At 38.6% G+C, this 20,173-nt stretch overlaps 1 protein-coding gene across 1 annotated transcript in view; it reads left to right on the forward strand.

Moving 5' to 3' along the window:
• Positions 1-20,173, forward strand: part of CCDC57 (coiled-coil domain containing 57) — a 40,145-nt gene that overhangs the window by 6,572 nt on the left and 13,400 nt on the right. Inside the window, exons 2-6 of the mRNA XM_034067823.1 lie at positions 8,241-8,400; positions 13,176-13,359; positions 15,129-15,229; positions 16,138-16,366; positions 17,010-17,146. Coding sequence (XP_033923714.1) covers positions 8,251-8,400; positions 13,176-13,359; positions 15,129-15,229; positions 16,138-16,366; positions 17,010-17,146 — 801 coding nt within the window. The 5' untranslated portion in view covers positions 8,241-8,250. The remainder of the gene's footprint in view (positions 1-8,240; positions 8,401-13,175; positions 13,360-15,128; positions 15,230-16,137; positions 16,367-17,009; positions 17,147-20,173) is intronic.

The raw sequence follows: 20,173 nt of genomic DNA on the forward strand, positions 1-20,173 counted from the left end.
TCCCACTTGATTACATCTTTATGTTCCTCTCTGCCCTCCAAGCATACAACCCTCTAGTCCTGCAGGATGCTTGATCCCTAGGTTCCCGGTAGCATTGCCTTCATCCATTTGTCTCTCTTTTCCTGTCCTCCCTGAGGATATTTGCTCTAGGGACTCAACGTCAGTGCTCCTCATGGTGCATTGCCCTCATTTTACATTCCTGACCTCTCTGTAGAATATGTACCCATTTCTCAGTCCCAGGAGCAATCGTTTCTTCCAACCATACCTTGTATTTTACTTATGCAGTAACTTATGCCTCCTATTCTTAAGACTGTCCTGCATAACAGTAAGCTGTCATGTACCCCACAGCATAGCCTGCACTGTACTTTGCCAGAGGTGTGTCACTGCTCAGTATCTGACATCCCAGGTTTCTCTTGTATGTTATTACTCATTATTCTATCCCCCAGCTTCTACAATATTTTATCTATTCCAATTGGGTTGTGTAATAGTGTACATTTGCTGTTTATATGGCTAACTTTACTTGTAAGGTAAATAGCAAACCAGCTCCTAGCAGTAAAGAAGGAGGTATCACGTAAGTGATGCAAACTTGGAACTTGATCTTTCTTGTTGGAACTGTTGACAAGATAGACACACTAGTTGTGCCAATGCTGATTGCTTGACATGCAGCACATAGTGAAACAGCTGTGCTAGTACTCATGTGGTAGGAATCACCAAGGAAGACAGTTGTAGCTGGAGATACTTAACTGATACTGTCTGTGTGGCATTTTCTTTTCTGTAGTTTTGAAAGGAAGAGATACAGTCTTGGTTTATTAGCTCTGCTAGTCTGTCATGCATGTATTGCTCATCTTGGTACAATAAGGGTATGTTATAAAGGAAGAGAGAAAAGTACAGCTTCTTTATACTTTAAATAATGTTTTAAAACTTTAGACCTCTGACAGAGAGAGATTGTATGGAAGCCTGAAAGCTCTTACTACTTTGAAATGTGCTTCAGCATCACTTTGTTCTCCTTACTTGGTTGAAAAGTAACTGTCTCAAACATGGCATCTAACTTCTTGTTGAAGTAGCATTTTAGTAGTAACAGCTGCAAAATCTCCACTGAATTGCCTCTTTCTGGGTCGGCTTTAAGTAAGTGGACAGTAATGGGTAACTTTGCTGTTTAGGTTGTATGAGTAAACTGTGCTTGTTATAAGATGTTGTTTCTTGTATGTACGCTCTTTCCTAAATCACCTGTTAATGTTCTATATAGGTTTACTGTTCTTTTGTCTGTAAGACATTCAGGCAATTGGTGTAATCTATATTTAAAGTTACACTGCTATTTCTGTTATGATTCTTATTAAAACTAATGTGAAATTATAAATACTGCTGCTGTCAAAGGCAAAATATTCCCTTTTCCCCTATTAATTTGCATTTCTAGGTAATATAGCTCTCTGGAAAGCAGTATTTTGAAATTACAAAAAGGTATAATCATTCATATTTTTATATAAAATGAATTGTATTATATGTAACCCAAGTTCACATCAAGATACCACATTCAATTTACGAGTGCTGTTTATTTAAGTGAGATGTATGGAGATAGAGAGGAGGGTTGTTTTCATAGGAAACTGTGTGGTGCCTTCTAATTTTAAGGTAATTGTAGAAAGAGATTGTTAAAGAGCTATATTTTTTCTTAACCACCTCTTTCCAAGAAAAATTGTGATTTCAATTTGATGATTTCAAGGAAATAATAGGCTGGAGCTGTGGTCTTGTTTTTTATTCCTCATGCAAAGGGTTTTGGCTAATAATGTACTGCTAACTTTAGCTAATAAAACATATATCAGGCTTTTAAAAGGCACTTATAAAAATACTTTGATGCCTTAGTGGGTATAGACTGAGCACAGTTTCTTTCAGTGCCTTGGATCCAGAAAGCATCTTGTGGGCGTTTTTTATTTTTAATGTATTTACGATTGGGGTGGAGGAGGGAAGTTAAGATTTATCTGATCTTTTGAACTGGTAGCCATCAGATGCATTTGGAGCAACAGTAGCTGAAAGGAAGATACAGAGGGAGCAAATCTTTTAGTGTTGCATTTCCTAGGTAGGGAGGATGTAATGTTCATGACGGTGACTTAAAAAAAATCTATTTCTGCTTACCCAAATGAAGAATATTCTACTTACACTGTATGCTGCATAGTAGCACAATCTGAAGATTGCCAACAGAAAGCAGAATATGAAAATAATTATTTTTTTTAATTGCCTTAGGGATAAATGTGAAATCTAGGCCAGCAGAATTGAATGACCACCATATCGTTGTGTCTCTAGCAGTGTTTGTTACTCAGTGTACATGCTGCAAGATGTCAAAAAGCAGCTTCAAGACATGCATGAAGAATTTTATCAAATTGAAAGGTTGTCGTTTTGGGGTTTTTTTCTATACCCTGAGAATTTTTAGAAGAGAGAAACTAAGAGTTCAAACAGTATGATATCACAGTTACTCAAATGAAAACATCAGAAAATGCTAAGAGGCAGAGATTGGTGTTGCTAGAGTACACCTGGTTATGCTTGTCAAGGAAAGAAACAAAAAACCTTAATTTCGTTATTGCTGCTGATGATACAACATGTTGAAGAACATTAATTAAGAGTTGGAACAGTTTTGCAGGTGAGATGTGGCTTCCTTAGAATTGTGTTCAGGAAAAGAGAAGTTTAGCTTCTCTGGGACATTTCTGGATTGGGATGGTGTGATAAAATCATTCATACAATAAAGAGCACTTTGAGCGTGGAGATCTGATTATCTATTCTGACAGAGGAACACCTAGGACATGAACAGAGTGAGGGCTAACAGAAGTGACTTAGGCTATCTTTGCACCTTCTGTATCTTGGTTTCCACAATGACTTGTGTGATTTCTGGTAGCCTGTTAGAGATACGATAGCATTATGTGAAAGTGAGGATGCTCTTAAACATGTAACTTGTCCCTATATAATTTATGTAGTCACTGGGGGGACAGTATGACTGGATGGAGATGGCATATGGGAAACACAGTGTGGGGAGCAGAAAAGGATTTGTCAGAAAAAGAATGCTTTTTCCTTGGGCACTGAACACCTCTGGCAAATCAGATGAATCTGAAAGTATTGTGTGATGTCTCCTGTGTGTTACATCAAGATGCACTTTCCTTCTATGTATGTGAGGAGACAAGTGATAATGGTGTCAACCATTGTCAATAATATCATCTAAGGTTATTAGACATCAGCTGCTATGTTGTACTGTGGATTCAACACAAATGGTTCAGCCCTTCAGCTATTTTAAGCTGTTGGAAGCTAATCTTGCAATGGGAGTTGGATTTGTGCACTCTTAAATGCCTTTTATCCCACCTTCTCTGGTAGGCCTCTGTGAAAGAAAGAAGTCTGTTGGGGCGTATCTGTCACAGGACCAAGATCTATGACTAATAAAACCAACTATAATATTAAGATAGCTAAAGCAATGCCTTTGTTTAGCTTGGCCACTCTCACTTATTTTTATTATTCTGTATAGACTTCCAAATCTTGTGGGGAGCAGAGGATAAAAGATTATTTCTTTCCACACATCATTCTTGTTTGATAGAACTATCATCTTCAGCTATAACAGTATCTTTGGGATTATCCTGTTTAAAATGTTAACTGCTGTAAAGTATTTGGGTCAAACTGCATTTTTGGTGTGGAGATGACTAGATAAGTTTTAAATAACTTTTTTTAGTTATTAGAAGTGATCTGGACATGGACCTGGAATTCCTCAAAGATCACTGACTGATTTATGTCACTGTAGTTCTGGAACGTGTTCAAATTCTAAGGCCACTTTCAGGAATTTTATATGGAGCATGTCTGTTGGGAATGGATGGAGGATTTTGAGTCTTCTATGCCCAGCATTGCCTTTTTGCTAGGCTAAGCTGGGTACTAATCACTGAGCAGTACAGTGACTACTCTTCTGATCTGACTTGCCCTAAGAAGCTGTGAGATGAACAAGGGAGGTGTAAAAGTGCCTGTCTGGTCTATGTGGAGATGCCGCTTCTGTTAGACTTTATTTATATGTCTAAGTGTTGGCTACAGAATTTGGATTGAGTCAGGTGAAGTGTAAAATTAAAAGCAAAATTATAGCAGAATATGAAAGTAAATATGTGTTTAGCTTTTTGTGACTATCCAGTTCTAGTTTGCAGTTCTGTCTATGTATTTGTTGTATGATCAAACAAGTGCATTGGTCATTCAGCTGCTGAAAATAACTGCAATATATTGTTGAAAGTAATTAGAAGGTTGCAGAACTGCACAATATCAATCCACGACTGTTTGGCCATCTACCAGACTGTACCAAGCCTATTGAGTCTTGCAGGGATGAACCCAGAGCTTGAAACTATTCAGGGTATCATTAGGGAACTTACTGGTCACAGTAGCAGTATTGGCTTTTTGTATTTGTTTGAAATATTGGCCTTACTACTATTCTTCCACTGTATCTCAGAGAAGCATTTTTTGTTAGTAGCAAATACTAGGAGGAGGAGAGGAAAAGATATGAGCTGCTTCTATTTTTAAATGTATCTAAAAGATCGGATTTCTGGTGGCCAGCCCTTGTTTTGCCATATCTTATGTAACAGAAACTTTGGGGGGAGGAGGAGCTCTGTTAAGTGAAAGTCTTAAAATCCTTTTCAGCAGATCCTCAATACTTCAAAAGTTGCATATATTGTTGAGAAGTTGCAGTTGTTATAATTGGTTTCAAACAACTTATGAGAAAAATTTTGATGGCAACTTTCTTTAGGGGATTACAGCACCTTGTATTTATAGTTATGTCTTACTGTTAAAGAAATTACATATGGATGCCTCATTAGGTCACCAGAGATGGTCTTTAATGTGTTTTAATGTGTTCTAGGAATAGTCACATAGATCATCAGCATCAGGAGTATGTGAACCTGAAACATCAGATGGAGAGAAAAATCCAAGACCTATAAGGAGAGTTTGCTTGTTAGAAAGGGGTATAAAAATATGGACACACAGTGTTGTGTTGCTGCAGAGCCATCTAGCAGTTCTGGTTTAACGTTGTTGGACTTACATAAGCTTTATTTTTTGTCTTTTTTTTTCATAAATTGATGAGATTTGTAATGACGATTTAGAAAATTATGCACTACTTGCGTAGTAGCTGTTGGTTTGTTTGCCTGGCAGCTGCCCCTTGTAAGGAACTCTTAAGAATGTGTTTCGTAATCTGATATTGTGTAAAATCGTTTTCTGTAGACAGCACATGGCTAAATTTGTTAGTCATGGAACTGCAGGAGAAGTCAGCATTAGGGAGTGGAGGCAGTTTCAGTGAGCTGGGTAAATGCTTCTTGTTTCTCATTCTCCTCATTGAAAGGCTTCCCCCCACACACTTCTGCCTCTTGCATTGCTGACCTTTCATCAAAAAGGATAATCTTACTAAGAATGAAATTTGACCTTCTGACTATGATACTTTATGAGGAACATTATATCTGTCTGTATTCTAAACTTTAAAGAATAACGAAGCCTGCTTTCCTTTGCTTTTGTGTAAAAATATATTTGATATTAAAATTACTTGTAATTGTTTACATGAGTGTGTGTGTGAGGAACTCTTTCTCATAGCTTCCTATTTCCTAGCAGCCTTCTTGTCACTTTATCTCTAGTGGAACACAGAAGCTTAAGTTCATTTAGGTTGGAAAAGACCTTTAATATCACTGAGTCCAGCCATAAACCTAACAGAGCCAAATCCACCATTAAACCATTGTCTGCAAGTGCAACATCTAAATATCTTTTAAATACCTGCAGGGATGGTGACTCAACCACTGCCCTGGGAAGCCTGTTCCAGTGCTTACTTCTGTTGATATTTGTTGGTTTATATATAAAATTTTACCTTTAAGTAGTGTCAAAAAAGTCTGAAATAACTTAATTTGGGTTTTTCTTTTTCCTATAGCTCAAGACTGTTCAATCTAATTTGTTAACTTCTTTTAACACACACTTCTGTCTTATTTTAAACCTGGTCTTTTTTTGTGTGAGTGCATGCTCAGGAGATTAATATATAAGTGAAAACTGAATATTCAAGTCAGCATTTTGTGCTCTATGGATTCCTACAGTCTCTTATTTGGGACACCAGACATAGCTCTCTTTCAGTTCTTCAATTAATGTGAAGAATATTTTCAGTATGGTAAAGGAATATGTTAAATGGAGTAGATTACCTGTTAAAATGGCTTCTTTATGAGTCATTTTAACCCAAAACAAGACAACTTTATTTTTAGGATTACCTGATCCTAATAATTAGGTGAGATGATGATGTGCTTTGTGCTAATCACAAGGTTAGTTATGTGATAAATTCGAGTTAAACTCTGCAGTGGCATAAGAAAGATTCAGCATTGGTCATAAGTCCAACTAAATAGTGGTAATAGAAGCTGCAGATGAGACATAAAAGTCTGGAAATTTTGCTATGCAGAAGAGAGTGGAGTCACAGGGCTTGCTTAAGAGAGGAAGATGCTCTCTTCAGGATGTAAGTGACCTGATTTCTCTTGTCTCATAAACTGTGCTGAAAGAAATTGAGAACATCATTCCATTTTTGTGCCCAGTTTGTGTGGAAAGCTCACAGTAATTCATGGTTAAACAGATGCCACACCTGAAGTACTGGGTCAGTTCTGGTGCCCACAATTGGAAAAAGACATGGGCAGACTGGAGAGGGCCACAGAGGAGACTGAAGAGCTAGAGAACTTGCCCTGTGAAGAAAGACTAAAGGAATTGGGTCTTTTCCTGGAGAAGGCTTGAGGGAACCTTGTTGGGGTTTTCTGGTATGCTACAAAGAGGATGGAGGGTCTCTCTTCACAAGGAGCCCCATGGAGAAGACAGGGGCCAGGGGTACAAGTTGCACTGGGAGAGGTTTCATCTCAATGTAAAAATGATTTTTACAATGAGAACAATTATTGCTGGAACCACTGTCCTAGGGACAGGGAAGAGTCCTCACTATTAGAGGTTTTCAAGGCCTGGTTGGACAGGGTACTAGATAATCTTATCTAGGCTCCTTTACCATGAAAGGCTGGACCAGATAATAGTTCCAACTCGGGCTGTTTTATGTTCTATGTATATTACTGCAGCAAAATTTGTAGCAAAATTTCAATGTATGCATATAAACATTAGTTTTATGATTGATGTAATCAAGAAACCTCTCAGGGCTTAACAAGAAAATGAGATCATGTGGAAAAGTATCTGGGAACAACACACCAGAAGGACTTCTTTCATAGCCAGCCTAGAAAGTGACAGTTGCCAGTTGAAGAAGATGACTGGAAACTAAAGAATTTCTGCATTCTGTATGACTGGAAATACTGGTTTGCAATATGCATTTGGCTCATAAAAAGGTCCCTCTGAGCTCCTAATTAAAAAAAGTCGTTGGATAGTTTTATGTTCAAGATTGCATCATGTGTTTTGTTAATTGTCTTAAGCAAATATATATTAACATGGGAGGGTGGTTGTTCTTGTATGTAGACTTCAAAACCAAATTGTGGTGCTAAAACCAGGCCAAGATTCTCATCTGATTGAGATTTCTTAGGAGTCTGTCTCTAAAGAATTCCAAAATCAATCAATGCATGGACAGGAAGAGAAGTTGAGGGCACAGATGGCCAAATTCCATAAGGATGAAGAGTAGTAAAGATGACTAAAGCTTCGTTTAAAGCTTTGTCTAAAATGACATTTACAATCAAGCTTATGAGCCCTCTGAAGTCTTGACAGCTTCATGTTTTAAAAGCTCAGCTTGTGCTGAAATTGGTTTTGAAAGCTCTTAAATTTTGCATATGAGGTTTCTCTCATTTTGTGCACCTCTGATCTCTCTTTCCTAGTTGTGTTTTCAGTGTATGCGTGTGCAGCAGCATTTGAGCTTAGGAATTTTACCCTGACAGTCCAACAACTTAGATTCCTAGCTCTTTTGTATCCTGTTTCCATTATTAGCAAATGGGAAACATGCTGTCAATGGTATTGCTGAGAGCAGTATTGGTGGTGAGCAGTTTATGCCAGCTTTGCTGAGGTGACCTCTGAAGATGATTCTAAATACCCATAGAGATGGACACTGGAGCCTGCTGAGCTCTAAGCGATTAAGATACTTTTGTCCAGTAAAATACTTAGAGTAGAATGTAATAGATTTGGAAAATAGAACAAGGAAAGAAGAGGACAGTAAACAGGGCTGAGATTTAAAACAAAACCAAAAACTCAAACTCAAAACATCCTCAGTATTTATCCTGCTGCAATCAACAGCTTCTCTCTGTGTGTCACAGGTATAAACAAATGTCTCTGGCAGCTGAGCAAGAATGGATACTGGAGCAGAATAAAGTGCACACGGAACTGGACTGGCAGCACCTCTGCAAGAATGCAGAAAGTAACTGGTATCAGAAATCAGAGGATGTAACACAAAGTCTGTCTTCAGCAAGAGAGCAGGTGAGAATTTCACATTAACATTTTTTAGGAACCATCTGTTGCGTAGAGAGTTCTGGAGTTTTTCCCACCATAGTGTTCTTCAGGGCAGGCATTACCTCAATTTTCTTTCAAAAATCTGTAAAATGGTAATTCTGTATTGTGTACAGCAGTTCAGCAAATATATTTGATGAGAGACCAGAGTAATTTTAATGGACAGTCTCTAATAGTGGCCTTTTACCCCTTGTAACAGGTTGGCTTGAGAGATGCCACTGCTTTTCTCTTGGCATTGTAGCAGAAGAAAGATTTCTTTTAGAGCAGTCCATGGCCAAAAAGATTTTCAGATCACAGCACAGCTTGAATTCTGTCAAGGGAACAGTATTAGTTCTAGAAAACTCAAGCGTATTTTTGTAAGGGGGGGCAGGGAATCCTATTTTGTGAAGTGTACAAGCTTCTGTTTCTGAAAAATGAAGTACATATTTATAGTTTAGAGACTTACACAATGGGCTAACCATTATTCTCAATGACCAGTTGCCTAGTAAACTCCTGGGCACAGAGAAAGCACTTGTTTCCAAAGTATAGGATGCATTTACTCTGGTGTTTTATTTTACCTTCATCTTCCAAAAAGTATTGATAGGCATCAAGGGGTGTGGGATAGGAACACATCTGAGAGATGAATCAGCATTGTCTGCATCACATACAGATGAGACAACAAAGCCAAGTTACTTTTCTGTGAAGACAGTTTTGACAGAACCAAAGGGATGTGCTTGAAGTCCCTGTCCTGTGACTTAAAATACTTTTTCTTCAGTTTTCTTTTTCTTTCCCTCCCTTTTTTCCCTCCCTCTTCTCCATACCCTTTGTACTAATGTCTCTGCTTTCCCTCCCTCCTAGTTTGAAGTTGATCTACAGAAAAAAGACTACAACTTGCAGGAAGACTGTTCTTTCTGCTTTGACTGTTGAGAGAGAACAGACAATACAAGCATCATTTAATCACAGTATTTTTACCTGAAGGAAACAGGGTCAACAGTGTCTTGAATTAGGTGACTTCATTCTGACAACTTTATGGGGCATTTTTTCCATTGCACTTTTTTTAAGCAGTTCATCTGTTTCATATGTTTAATTCAAAATACAGATGTATCTAGTCTGGAATACACATAGATTAGGTGTCATAGGCTTCATTATGGCTCTGGTCCATTACTCAATGGCAAAAAGAGCAAGCTGTATGTACAGTTGCTCCAAAACAAAAATGTACTGTACAATCATGGCACATCAGAATGGAAAAAATTAATTTCAGGGAAGTTCCCAAGGATCTGTGTTAGTTGCAATTCAGGGTAGATTTTAAAATTGTAGTTAAACTTTCAAGGCAATGCTTTAAAATAGTCATTTGCCAGCTGTTTAAAATAATGCCTTTTATTTCACTGTCACAAAATAGTTTTTCTTTGGTTGCTACTTATTAAAATACATATATTAAAAAGAGAACCATTCAAATTTGCAATTGTAATGCTGGTTTGAAACCATGCTGAAGGATAAGGTATTGTGAGTAGAAAATTGTCCTTTGTAAAGGAATGAAAGTAGAATGTGCTGCCGTGTGCCCTGCTGGACAGCTGCAGATGCTCAACAGCAAGCAGTTAAGAGTGCATTATCAGAGCTTGCTGATAAGAAAAAGCAGTGTTAAGCAAGCCTAGTGGTTTCTGAACACAGAAAGTGATGTATTCGGATACTTCATGTAAATATTTTTCTTAAAAAATTAGATAAAAGCAGACTGCTTGCAAAATCTTACCATAGAGCAAGTTAGTTTTCTACTTCAGTTTCAAGCTAGACTGATTATGGATTGATTGCTCACACCCCAAGAGAACCAGGACTGAGGAAGGGCTCCTTTACTGTTCACATTCACTGATTTCTTCCACTATAACTGACTGTTCTTCTTGTTGGCAAGACTTCGTTTCCATTTTCACACTTTTCTTTCTGTTGGTAATATACTCTGTCTTTGTTTTGTACTTTTAGCCTGTAGGATAAGCAATACCCATCACAGCAAAATTATTTTTGCCTCCTGTGAAGGGCTCTTGTTTAAAAAACAAATAAATGCCAAAAAATAATATTATTAGGAACTAGAACCTTTCATCCTAAATCTTCTGTACAAAATTAACTGTAAACAAAGGAGGAAAATTATTTAAAGTTTAAAATAGATAAAAATTGTGTCAGTGAGTTTTCTTAAAGAAGGAATCATGTGTTAGCTACCCTCTGGCTCAGATGACTGAGGCAAGAACAGTTTAAATACACCCTAGTACAGTATCTTCAGCATACAGGCCCTTTCTTCAGATTGGTTTGAGACCCCATGAGGATGCTACAAGTATTGCAGTAGTTATTCTTGACTTCAATTAACAGAGATGTGACACACACCAGCCTGGAAAATCTTGCTTGTAAATGATTTTGAGTATGACTTGGGCCATGTCTGCCTCGCTGGAGCATGCTAATAATATCACACAAGTGCACAGATAAAAGATTACTTAAAGTAGTTCTGAATGATTATGTGGTGTTGTCTAGATCCTTCTCCACTGGCAAAAGTCTGGATCTGCTGTATTTCTGATTGAAACTGTGATGGTTCATTTGTATGTTGCAGGTTGAGATGAAGATCCAGGCTCCAGAAAAACCCTGAGTGATTTGGTACCTCCTAGTGCCTTTCCCTTCGTGCCTTTTCAATCTCTTTCCCTTTTCTTCACCTTGACAGCCGCAGAGAAATTGTAAAAGCAGAATAGACATTATCCTCATCTTATGCATACCTTCTACTGTTAGGGCAGCAAGAGCCACAGGAGAAAGAGGCTGTAGGGCAGCTGTTGTCTTTGTGACAGGGATATTTAATTTGAAGGCTATTATGTTCCAGATCATGCTTTCACATTGCACTCACAGACCAGACTCATGACTGGGAAAATGAGACTGAAGGAAGTGCGGAATGATGGAGGAGATCAAAAAGGAGTAATGTTTGAGTCTGTGCAAGGCATAAATACTGATACTGAAGTGTTTTTCTGACATGTCTTATGTGCAAGGCCTTATGGGTTGCCTGTTCCTCTCAAGAGAGAGAGCTGCTGCTTTGCACAATTTGTTAGGGTTGAACACAAATAAACATTTTTTGAGGCTCAGAAATGTAAATTAGCAGCACTCGATACAAACATTCCAAATGGTCTTTTAAGAAGCATCTGATCTGGACTTGTCTGTGAATTAGGATTCATTTAGTGACTGTAGGAATGTGTAATTCACAATACCAAATAGTATCTGCATTTCTTAAATGGCTGATGACAAATGTTTCCATCAGCTACAGAGGATTTTACAGAGGTAGAAACTAAATTCTGCATCCTCTGTTTGGATGAAACTACACTTATAATACACTGTCATCAGACTGATGTAACTTCTTTAAACATGTTTGCAGTCACAATCTAAATGAAGAAAGCGCAGAAACAAATAATGTCAGCACCATAGTATCCTGGTCCTTATATCCCATTGATCCTACTAAAACTTTTTCCTGATGATGGTACTGGAATTTCAAGGAAATTCTAGGTGAAAACACCAGGAAATGTGTTCTCCAATTAATGTCTGTGTTTGGGTTTGTGGGGGTTTTGGGGGGTCTTTTTTTGGTTTGGTATGTTTTTGGTGGTTTTGGTTTGTTGTTGTTGCATCTGATTTTTCCTTTTCCTTCCCTTCCCCAAAATTGCAAATTTGGAAAATGAAGAGGCACATGAGATGAAGCTTTTCCATATTTGTCCTTTTTTCCTAAACATATGTTGCTGACTATTGACAAGAATTGGATTCTGGAGCTAGCAAACTTTGGTGTAACCGAGTAAAGCAGTTCTTACACTTTGTGATCTAGAATGTTTCGCATTCTAGTCCTGATTACACCATCATTTTATTCACACAGGACTACCTTTCTAAACTAAATCTCTAGAATAATCTGTAAGGTTGCATGCAGCCTGTGGAGAAAATGCTGAGCAATTTCCACTCAAAAATTTCAGAAATTGAATGATTCTGGGATTACTCTGAAATAAGCAAGCTGCTAATATGTTACTAATATCAGTTGGGTTGTTTACAGAAGTTAAACCAGCTTTGGCGACTTTGGTTTTGTCAGTTTCTTCAGTTCTGGAAGTCCAAGAATGACATTTGCTCATCAATTCATATTTGTATCAAGTACAATTCCAAAAGTCAGGCTTCAAAGCCTTTGTGAAAGCAGAGCTTCAGTTGTTATCTGACAGATGTTCCTTTTACATTGTTCACTGTTATCTGTAACTAAAGTACAAACGGAAGATGCTGATACTTATCTTAAATCTTAAGTGCTAAGATGTTTTCTAGCTGTTTGTCTAGGTGTAATCCATGCACTCCTTCCCCTTTTCCAGTTTGGCAAAGTATGTCCAGTTCCTTCATGTTGTTGTGAACAAATTATCTCCAATGACACTTTCAAGAATTTGGCAGGTCAGAAAAGTGACTACTGTTGAACCAGTAAGTTCTTTAAGGAGATGGGTTACCCACACATAGAAGAGCTAGAGATGGCGTGCTTCAAAGAACAACAGTGATAAGAGAGAGATATCTGTGCCTATTCTCCTCCCCATCTATGCCTTCTCCGACATCTCAGGCTCTCTTCGTAGCACTTTTTTCCCTGACAGATCCCCAGAATAACCAGATGTTATTTTTCTCTTTCTATGGTTCTTTTCTCCCACGTCTATTTATGGATTAAAAGTATTAGGATCTCTGTGTGGTGGTGTGGAGAAAATGCATTGCTCATTAATGAAACGTGTTGTATTGTTATTTTACAGATATTTCAGTATGATGATACAATTCCTCTAAGCAAAAATATTCCTACCTTGGAAATGAAAAGGCTTCAGGAGCAGAATTCCAGTCTTCGGGCCGCTGTTGCACAAATGAGGAAAGAAATGGAGAGTCTTGATAAGCAGATGTCCTCTCTTCCTTTGACAGAAAATGGACAGCTTGCAGAGCAAGGTAACTACTCTTGCCACAGAACTCTGAACTCAGTTAATGAAGTGTAGCTGTGGTGGTCATGACCTAGGAGGGCTGTCCAGCCCAGGTGTGTGTATAGATCATGACTGTGGGGTTCTCAAGATTCCGCAATACATCAACACACAGAGGTCTGAGACTCTCAGAATTTCTATATTATAAATTACTACAAAACTATTATTAGTAAAAACAAATATACACACACCATATGTCACTACAAAATTACTGTAAGGAAAGTAAATGTGTGTATATATATTGCAAGAGTAAAGCAAGTATAAATATATTACAAGTTATTACAGAATTCCAGATAGTGAAGCAAATATATAGAATCACAGAATGGTTTGGGTTGGAATGGACCTTTAAGAATCACCTAGTCCAGCCTCCCTGCCATGGGCAGGGGCATCTTTCACTAGAGCAGATTGCTCAAAGTCCTGTACAACCTGACCTTGAGCACTTCCAATAAGACATGCACAACTTCCCCGGGCAATCTCTCACAGTGTCTCACCACCCTCATTGTAATTTCTTCACAGGAGAAGTATTCAGGCCCTCTGATCATATTAATGGATACCCTCTTTAACAGGTCTATGCCTTCCTTACAAACCTTTCCCGTGTGTGTGCCTGTAATATATTACGTGAGGTGCTACTGGTGCTACAGTCACCACACCACTCCCAGAAGTGGGGCTAAATGATAACCAGGAAAAAAAAGTCTCATTTCAAAGATGCTCTACATCACTGAATCTTGAGTCAGCCAGGTCCCCCAGTGAGGGTCAGGTCTGTCTGGGAGACTTCATGCAGGGAAGCTCTTGCAGGGAAGCTCATTTTGGGTGGGTAGGTAGGTAGTACTTTTTTTGTGTGTAGGTATGTAAATGGACATAGGGTGTCAGTTCCAGGTATAGTTGTTGCAATCCCTGTTTTCATGAAAGGTCAGTTTGTTAACAGTTTCTTTGACCTGCATCTACCAAGCTTTCTTTGTCCTCCTACTATGCTCAATTAGTTCAGTTTTTTGAAGATTATGTTATCCAATATATGATAGAATTATGGCTGCTAAATTTGAGCAGTATCCAAGAGATGCAATAATCTCTGTCAGCTGATAAATGTAAGTTTTCAGAAATGCATTATCTATTTTCTTTATGGCTGAAACACCTCATTCAACTAATCTTTCTTGTATCCATTTTTTAAATTTATGGAGATTATATTCAATCACTAGAAGAGATTATAATATTACATCTGATATTTTTAAGATGATGTAATTTGGGGGGTGCTTCTGATTTCCAGAAAGTAACCTGTTCTTTCCCATGACTTGTCCATGCTCATCAGTAAGTTGGGACTCGCATTTTTAATGGCACTAAAAGAAGAATTGTTCAGGATTAGCTTCCATTTATTGGTGATTCTTTTTCAGCTGTGACTGAAAGAAGCTGCTGTACCTTAAATGTTCTCATTATATTCAGTATTGCCAGTTTCCCAAGAATGATTACCTGAGGCAGTATTGGGAGAAATAAAAACTTCTTTGTGCTCCTTTACCCATGAATTGGCCTTTCTCATGTGTCATCTCTATTCACTTCTGTATTTGGTAGCTGACTTATGTTTGCATATTTTAGGACTACTGTTATTTTTCTATTTCTTCAGCTCTGTTCACAATATATCTCCTCAAGTGGTATGCATGCATAATGATAGAACAAAAAGCCAAAGGAACTGTTGCTATGAAAGCCTAAACTGGATAAATACTTACATATTATGCTCATCTTCTCTTTTAGGTTTATTGTGCACAAACAAAATTTCAACTGGAACCACTTTGAGCAGTACCAAAGTCAGCTCAGTTGACTTGGATTGTATGGCAAACCCAGGCATAGAAAAGGTACAAAGAGGTTTAAACTCCTGAAAATACTTGTGTTCATGTGTGTGTAATTAAATACGTATTATTTTCATTTGAATAAATATTAAAAACTCGGGCAGTGTGTGCCTATGTGGTTAGCTAGTAATGAGTGTAACTGAGACGAAAGCCAGCAGTGATTTATTTCAGCTCATTCTTTCTGGGGCATACATTTTGACTGACTAGTCGTCCCCTGTCACAGATCACTCCTGAGCTTTCAAGCCCTTCTGGATATTTTTTTCGCACTTACAAGTTCTCAATCCGCAGTGTGTCGCCTGCTCAAGTTTTTCGCTGTAAATCCGTATTTCAGCCTGAAGTGTCTCAATACCCGTGCTGATCAGCAGGGAGGCAGCGCCGGGAGCCGTGTCCCCGCCGGCGGGCAGCAGCTGTGGAGCCACGCTCTACCGCTAGGGGGAGCCAGCCACCTGCAGTGAGTGCTGGCGAGGCGCTCGCTGGCGCTGGAGCGCCCTCACACGATTCCAGGCTCACAATGCCGTTCCCATCGCGCAGCTGTAAAGGGCAGGAACGACATCGGCATTAACGTGTAACAGGCGTCTGTCTGAAAAAGTAGTACAGGAATTGGAGACTGGGACAAATATCGAATACTATGTAAGGCTTAAATCACTGTATGTTCTCCCCTTCCTGTCTCCCAGGGATTTCATGGTGTAGTAAACGGAGTCTCATGTAAGATAGATTTGTTCTATATTGATAAGAATGTTTAATTTTCCCTTTATTGTGAAGAAAATTCTGAAAATGGGCCCTCAAAAATGGCTAGATTTCAACCTTACACTTTTTCTTCAACTAATTTCTAATGTGTGTTTGTAGAAATTTCTAAACCGTCAAACTTCAGTATCAAAATATTCATTATAAGCACTATCTGTTTTTTTTCCCAGGAATCAAAAGCCAAAGTTATTGAAGAAAAGATGGTAGATCTTGGACAACAGTTTCCTGACATAGGTCCTGGTGTCGGTCTTCAGTGTGGTGTCAGTGGCACTCTACAAGGAGTGCAAAATAAACTGAGGGAAGCAGCAAGACAAATTTCTATTCTGAGTGAGGAGAAGCAGCAGCTGATTGAAATGGGAAATGGACTCAGAGCAGAACTCAGAACGGTATTGAAGGAAGGTAAATTTATTCTACAGAAAAGTGCAAGCTTATGTATTTAGAATAAAACCTGGGAATCAGTTAATCCTTTGAGCTTTAATATGAAGACAAAGTGCTGTACCTGACAGATTCTTTATCTGTATAATTTGTGTGAGACTGTTGTGCTAATTGCTGCAAGAAGAACCATTCTGTGATAGGAGGTACTAGCACAGAACAATAAGAGCCTGTAGGCAGTAACTTTTGCTGATGAGCATCTTAGATGAAGGACTCCCTGATGCTCAGATGTCAGTGTGGGAAATAGAAGTTTAACTAAGACCTCTTTCAAGAGCAGAAAAGTAGTTTATCTCTTAGAATAAAAACCAATGCTTCGTGAAAGTGGAAAAGAAAGCAGAATAAGCTTACTATAGAGTAAACTTGAATCAAGAGTATACATAATGTAAGAAGATTTCACTGTGGACATATAAGTTCCCTTCAACAATTGCTCTGGCAAAGAAGCAAAGGATTAAAACACAAGACCCATTTCTTTATAGCACTGAATCCGTCTGCAATGAGAAGGTGTGTATTGTGTTTCACTTATATTCACTATAAACATTGGCTGGGAATGTAATATTGATGACAAATAACAACAGAGAATGCCTTCCTTAGTATTTTCTCTCCTTTATAGGACTTCTGCATCCTGTTAGCTCTAAGCACTGCACAGTTTGTGTTGTGTCTGGTAGCCTTTTTCCAAGAGAGCTTGTCAAAAGAATACAGTGTCAGCTATCAGCTTTAAAGCATCTACAGCACAGGCTTACAACACAGGTAATAATATGCTCTTGAAAACTAGTGATAATGAGCAGTTAAGCCAGTTGTAATTCCATGAATAGAACTTTCCTTAAAATTCTGCATTTAAATATCTTTTACTAACTTTAGCTCAAATTTTCCTTTGGTGCCTTGGAAGATTTCATAGAATCATAGAATAGCTTGAGCTGGAAGGGACCCATGGTGATCTTTTATTCCTGACTCCACACAGGGCAGCCTAGAAGTTAAAACTTGTATCTAAGAGGATTGTCCAAACGCTTTTTGAACACTGACAGGCTTGGGATTGTGACTAGTCCTTGGAGAGCTTGTTCTAGTGCTTGACCACACTTCTCAAGGAAGAACTTAGTCCTAACATGCGGTCTGCATGAAGCTTTAAGCCATTCCCTTGCATCCCATCACAGACACCAGAAGGAAGAGATCAACACCTCCCTTGCTGCTCCTCCTCATGATGAGGTTGTAGACAGCAATGAGGTATTCCTCAGTCTCCTTTTTTCCAAGCTGAGCAAGCCAAGTATCCTCAGCCGCTCCTCATAAATCTTACCATCTAGTCCTTTCATCACCTTTGTTCCCCTCCTTTGGACACCTTCTAATATTTCTGTATACTCTTCATATTGTGGAGTTCAGAATTGCGCACAGTACTCAAAGGGAGGCCACAGTGATGCAAGGTATAGCAGGACAATCTCTCCTTTGACCAGTTAACTGTACTGTGCCTAATGCACCCTGAGATACACTTGGCCTTTTGGCCACCAGGGTACACCACTGCCTCATACTGAGTTTACCATCAACCAGAACCCCCAGATCCCTTTCTGCAGGGTACTTTCCAGCCTCTTGTCTCCCAGTGTATACAGACATCCAGGATTATGCTGGTAATTCCAGATGTAGAATCCAGCATTTGCTCTTCTTGGATTTCAAATAGCTGGTGATTGCAAAGTGCTCCTGTCTATCAAGATATCTCTGTAAGGTCTCTCTATCTTGAAAGGAATCAGCAAGTCCTCCTAGTTTAGTACCATTGACAAATTTACTTAGTGTGCATTCAACTCCTGTGTCCAGGTTATTGATAAAAGCATTGAAGAGAACTGGATCTAAAATTGAGCCTTGGGAACCACCATTGGTGACTGGTCGCCAGCCAGATGCTACCTCATTTACTTAAAGGGTTATATATAAAGGGTTAAAAAAACTTTTTTAAACATGATTTTCCTCCAAGGAATTCCAGAAACACTTGGTTGATGCAGCATAAATGCAATCCTGAATTACAAGTATTAGTTTCATAAAGCTTAGCTTTAAATAAGTAAGATAAGCCATTTGAAGGATTTCTAAGATAAACTTGAAACAGTGAGCACATTTTTAAATGTCCACAGTGGTGGGATTTTAAAGCACCCTTGTCCACATTATTGTGATAGCACATTTTCCATCTATGAAAGGAAGATATATAATTAACCCATCTCTTATCTTTTGCAATTAGAATACAACTTCTGATGGATAAATTGCAGCTTTCATCAGAGGGACAAATGGATAAATCCTTGCTCCCTTAGTTGTTAGTGGCAGATCTCCCAGTAACTTCAGTAATCAGGATTTCACTATGTACTTTACTTGATTAGCTGATTTGTTCCTGTGAGGATTGAGTCAGAGCAGCTGATCGTTGTAGTTTTGAGAGCAGTAAGCAATGTTGTTTCAGAAAAGGTGAGGTTGTTGCTCCAATGTATAAAACTCCAGTAGAATTATTAACCAGGTTCAGCTAGGGAAATGCTTCCTCTAGAAACCAATCTGGGCAACTTGTTCCAGTGTTTGATCACCCTCCCAGTAAAGAAGGTTAGAGTTTGCTTTTTTGGTTTGGGTTCGTTGTTGGGCTGGGGTTTTTTTTCCATTATTCTTAAACAGTGTCCTGTACTTGAGCTTCTGGTCATTGCCTCTTGTTCTTCCACTGTATATCACTGAGAAAAGTCTGCCTTAGTCATCTTTACTTCCTCCCACCATCCCCATCAGGTGCTTATGCATGTTGAAAAGATCACTCCTGCCCTCTCTCTTCTGGAGGCTAAACAAGGCCAGCTTCCCTACCCTCTCCTAGTATGTCAGATGCTCCAATTCACTGCTCATCTTTGTGGCTCTTTGCTGGACTTGCTCCTGTATCTCTATGTCTTTCTGGTACTGGGGAGCCCAGAAGTGGACATAATGCTCTAAATGTGGTTGCACCAGTGCTTGGTAGAAGGAAGTAATCACCTCCCTTGGCCTGCTGGCAGTGCTTTTCCTGATGCAGCCCAGGGTGCTGTTGGTCAGAGGCCTCACAAATGCATTGCTGCATCATGTTCAACTTGTAGTCCACCAGGTTTCCTGTGTTTCTGCTGAGCCGCTTTCCAAGAAGTCAGCCTATTAGATTGAAGCTGCAATCTCCTCTGCCTTTGGGGAAAACTCAACTGAATTAAAGCTTATTTCCTCTGGAGGATCCTGTTTGTTTTTAACTCTTTCTTTATGCAGTCTTATTTCTCTTAACTGAAATCAGGCACAAATTGAGAGCCTTTTTGTGAATTACTCATCCAGGAATGTATAGGAGATTGAAGTTTCGTGTTTCTCTTTTTACATACTAAGATCTCTGTGATAATATGAAACTACACAGGAGATAATCCTATCATGTGGTCAGATTGCACTAAGAAATCGCAACTGTCAGTCACTTGAAGATTTTGCCATCAGAACACATTTGAAAAACACCTTAAGCATTTTTACATCTAGACCCAATCTAAAAAAATAAAGAATAACCACATACTTGTTTTGAGCATGTCATCCTGTTGTTTGGTTTGGGGCTTTTTTGAGCCTGAAATTATCACTGATTTCCATAGTTGTTATCTGGTTGGCTTAAATGTATTACAAAAAATATGAGCCATCTGGCCAGACAGTTTGAATGACAAAAGTGGGTTTCATAAAAGAGCCATTGGAAGTAAATTCTAATGAATATTTGATTTTTCTTACAGTTAAAAATGGTGTTAAAGAAAAAAGAATATTAACCTCTCTAGCTGCTTAGAATAAATGCTATAA

The sequence above is a fragment of the Melopsittacus undulatus genome, chromosome 11 (genome assembly GCF_012275295.1).
Source record: "Melopsittacus undulatus isolate bMelUnd1 chromosome 11, bMelUnd1.mat.Z, whole genome shotgun sequence".
In the NCBI taxonomy this organism is placed as follows: domain Eukaryota; kingdom Metazoa; phylum Chordata; class Aves; order Psittaciformes; family Psittaculidae; genus Melopsittacus; species Melopsittacus undulatus.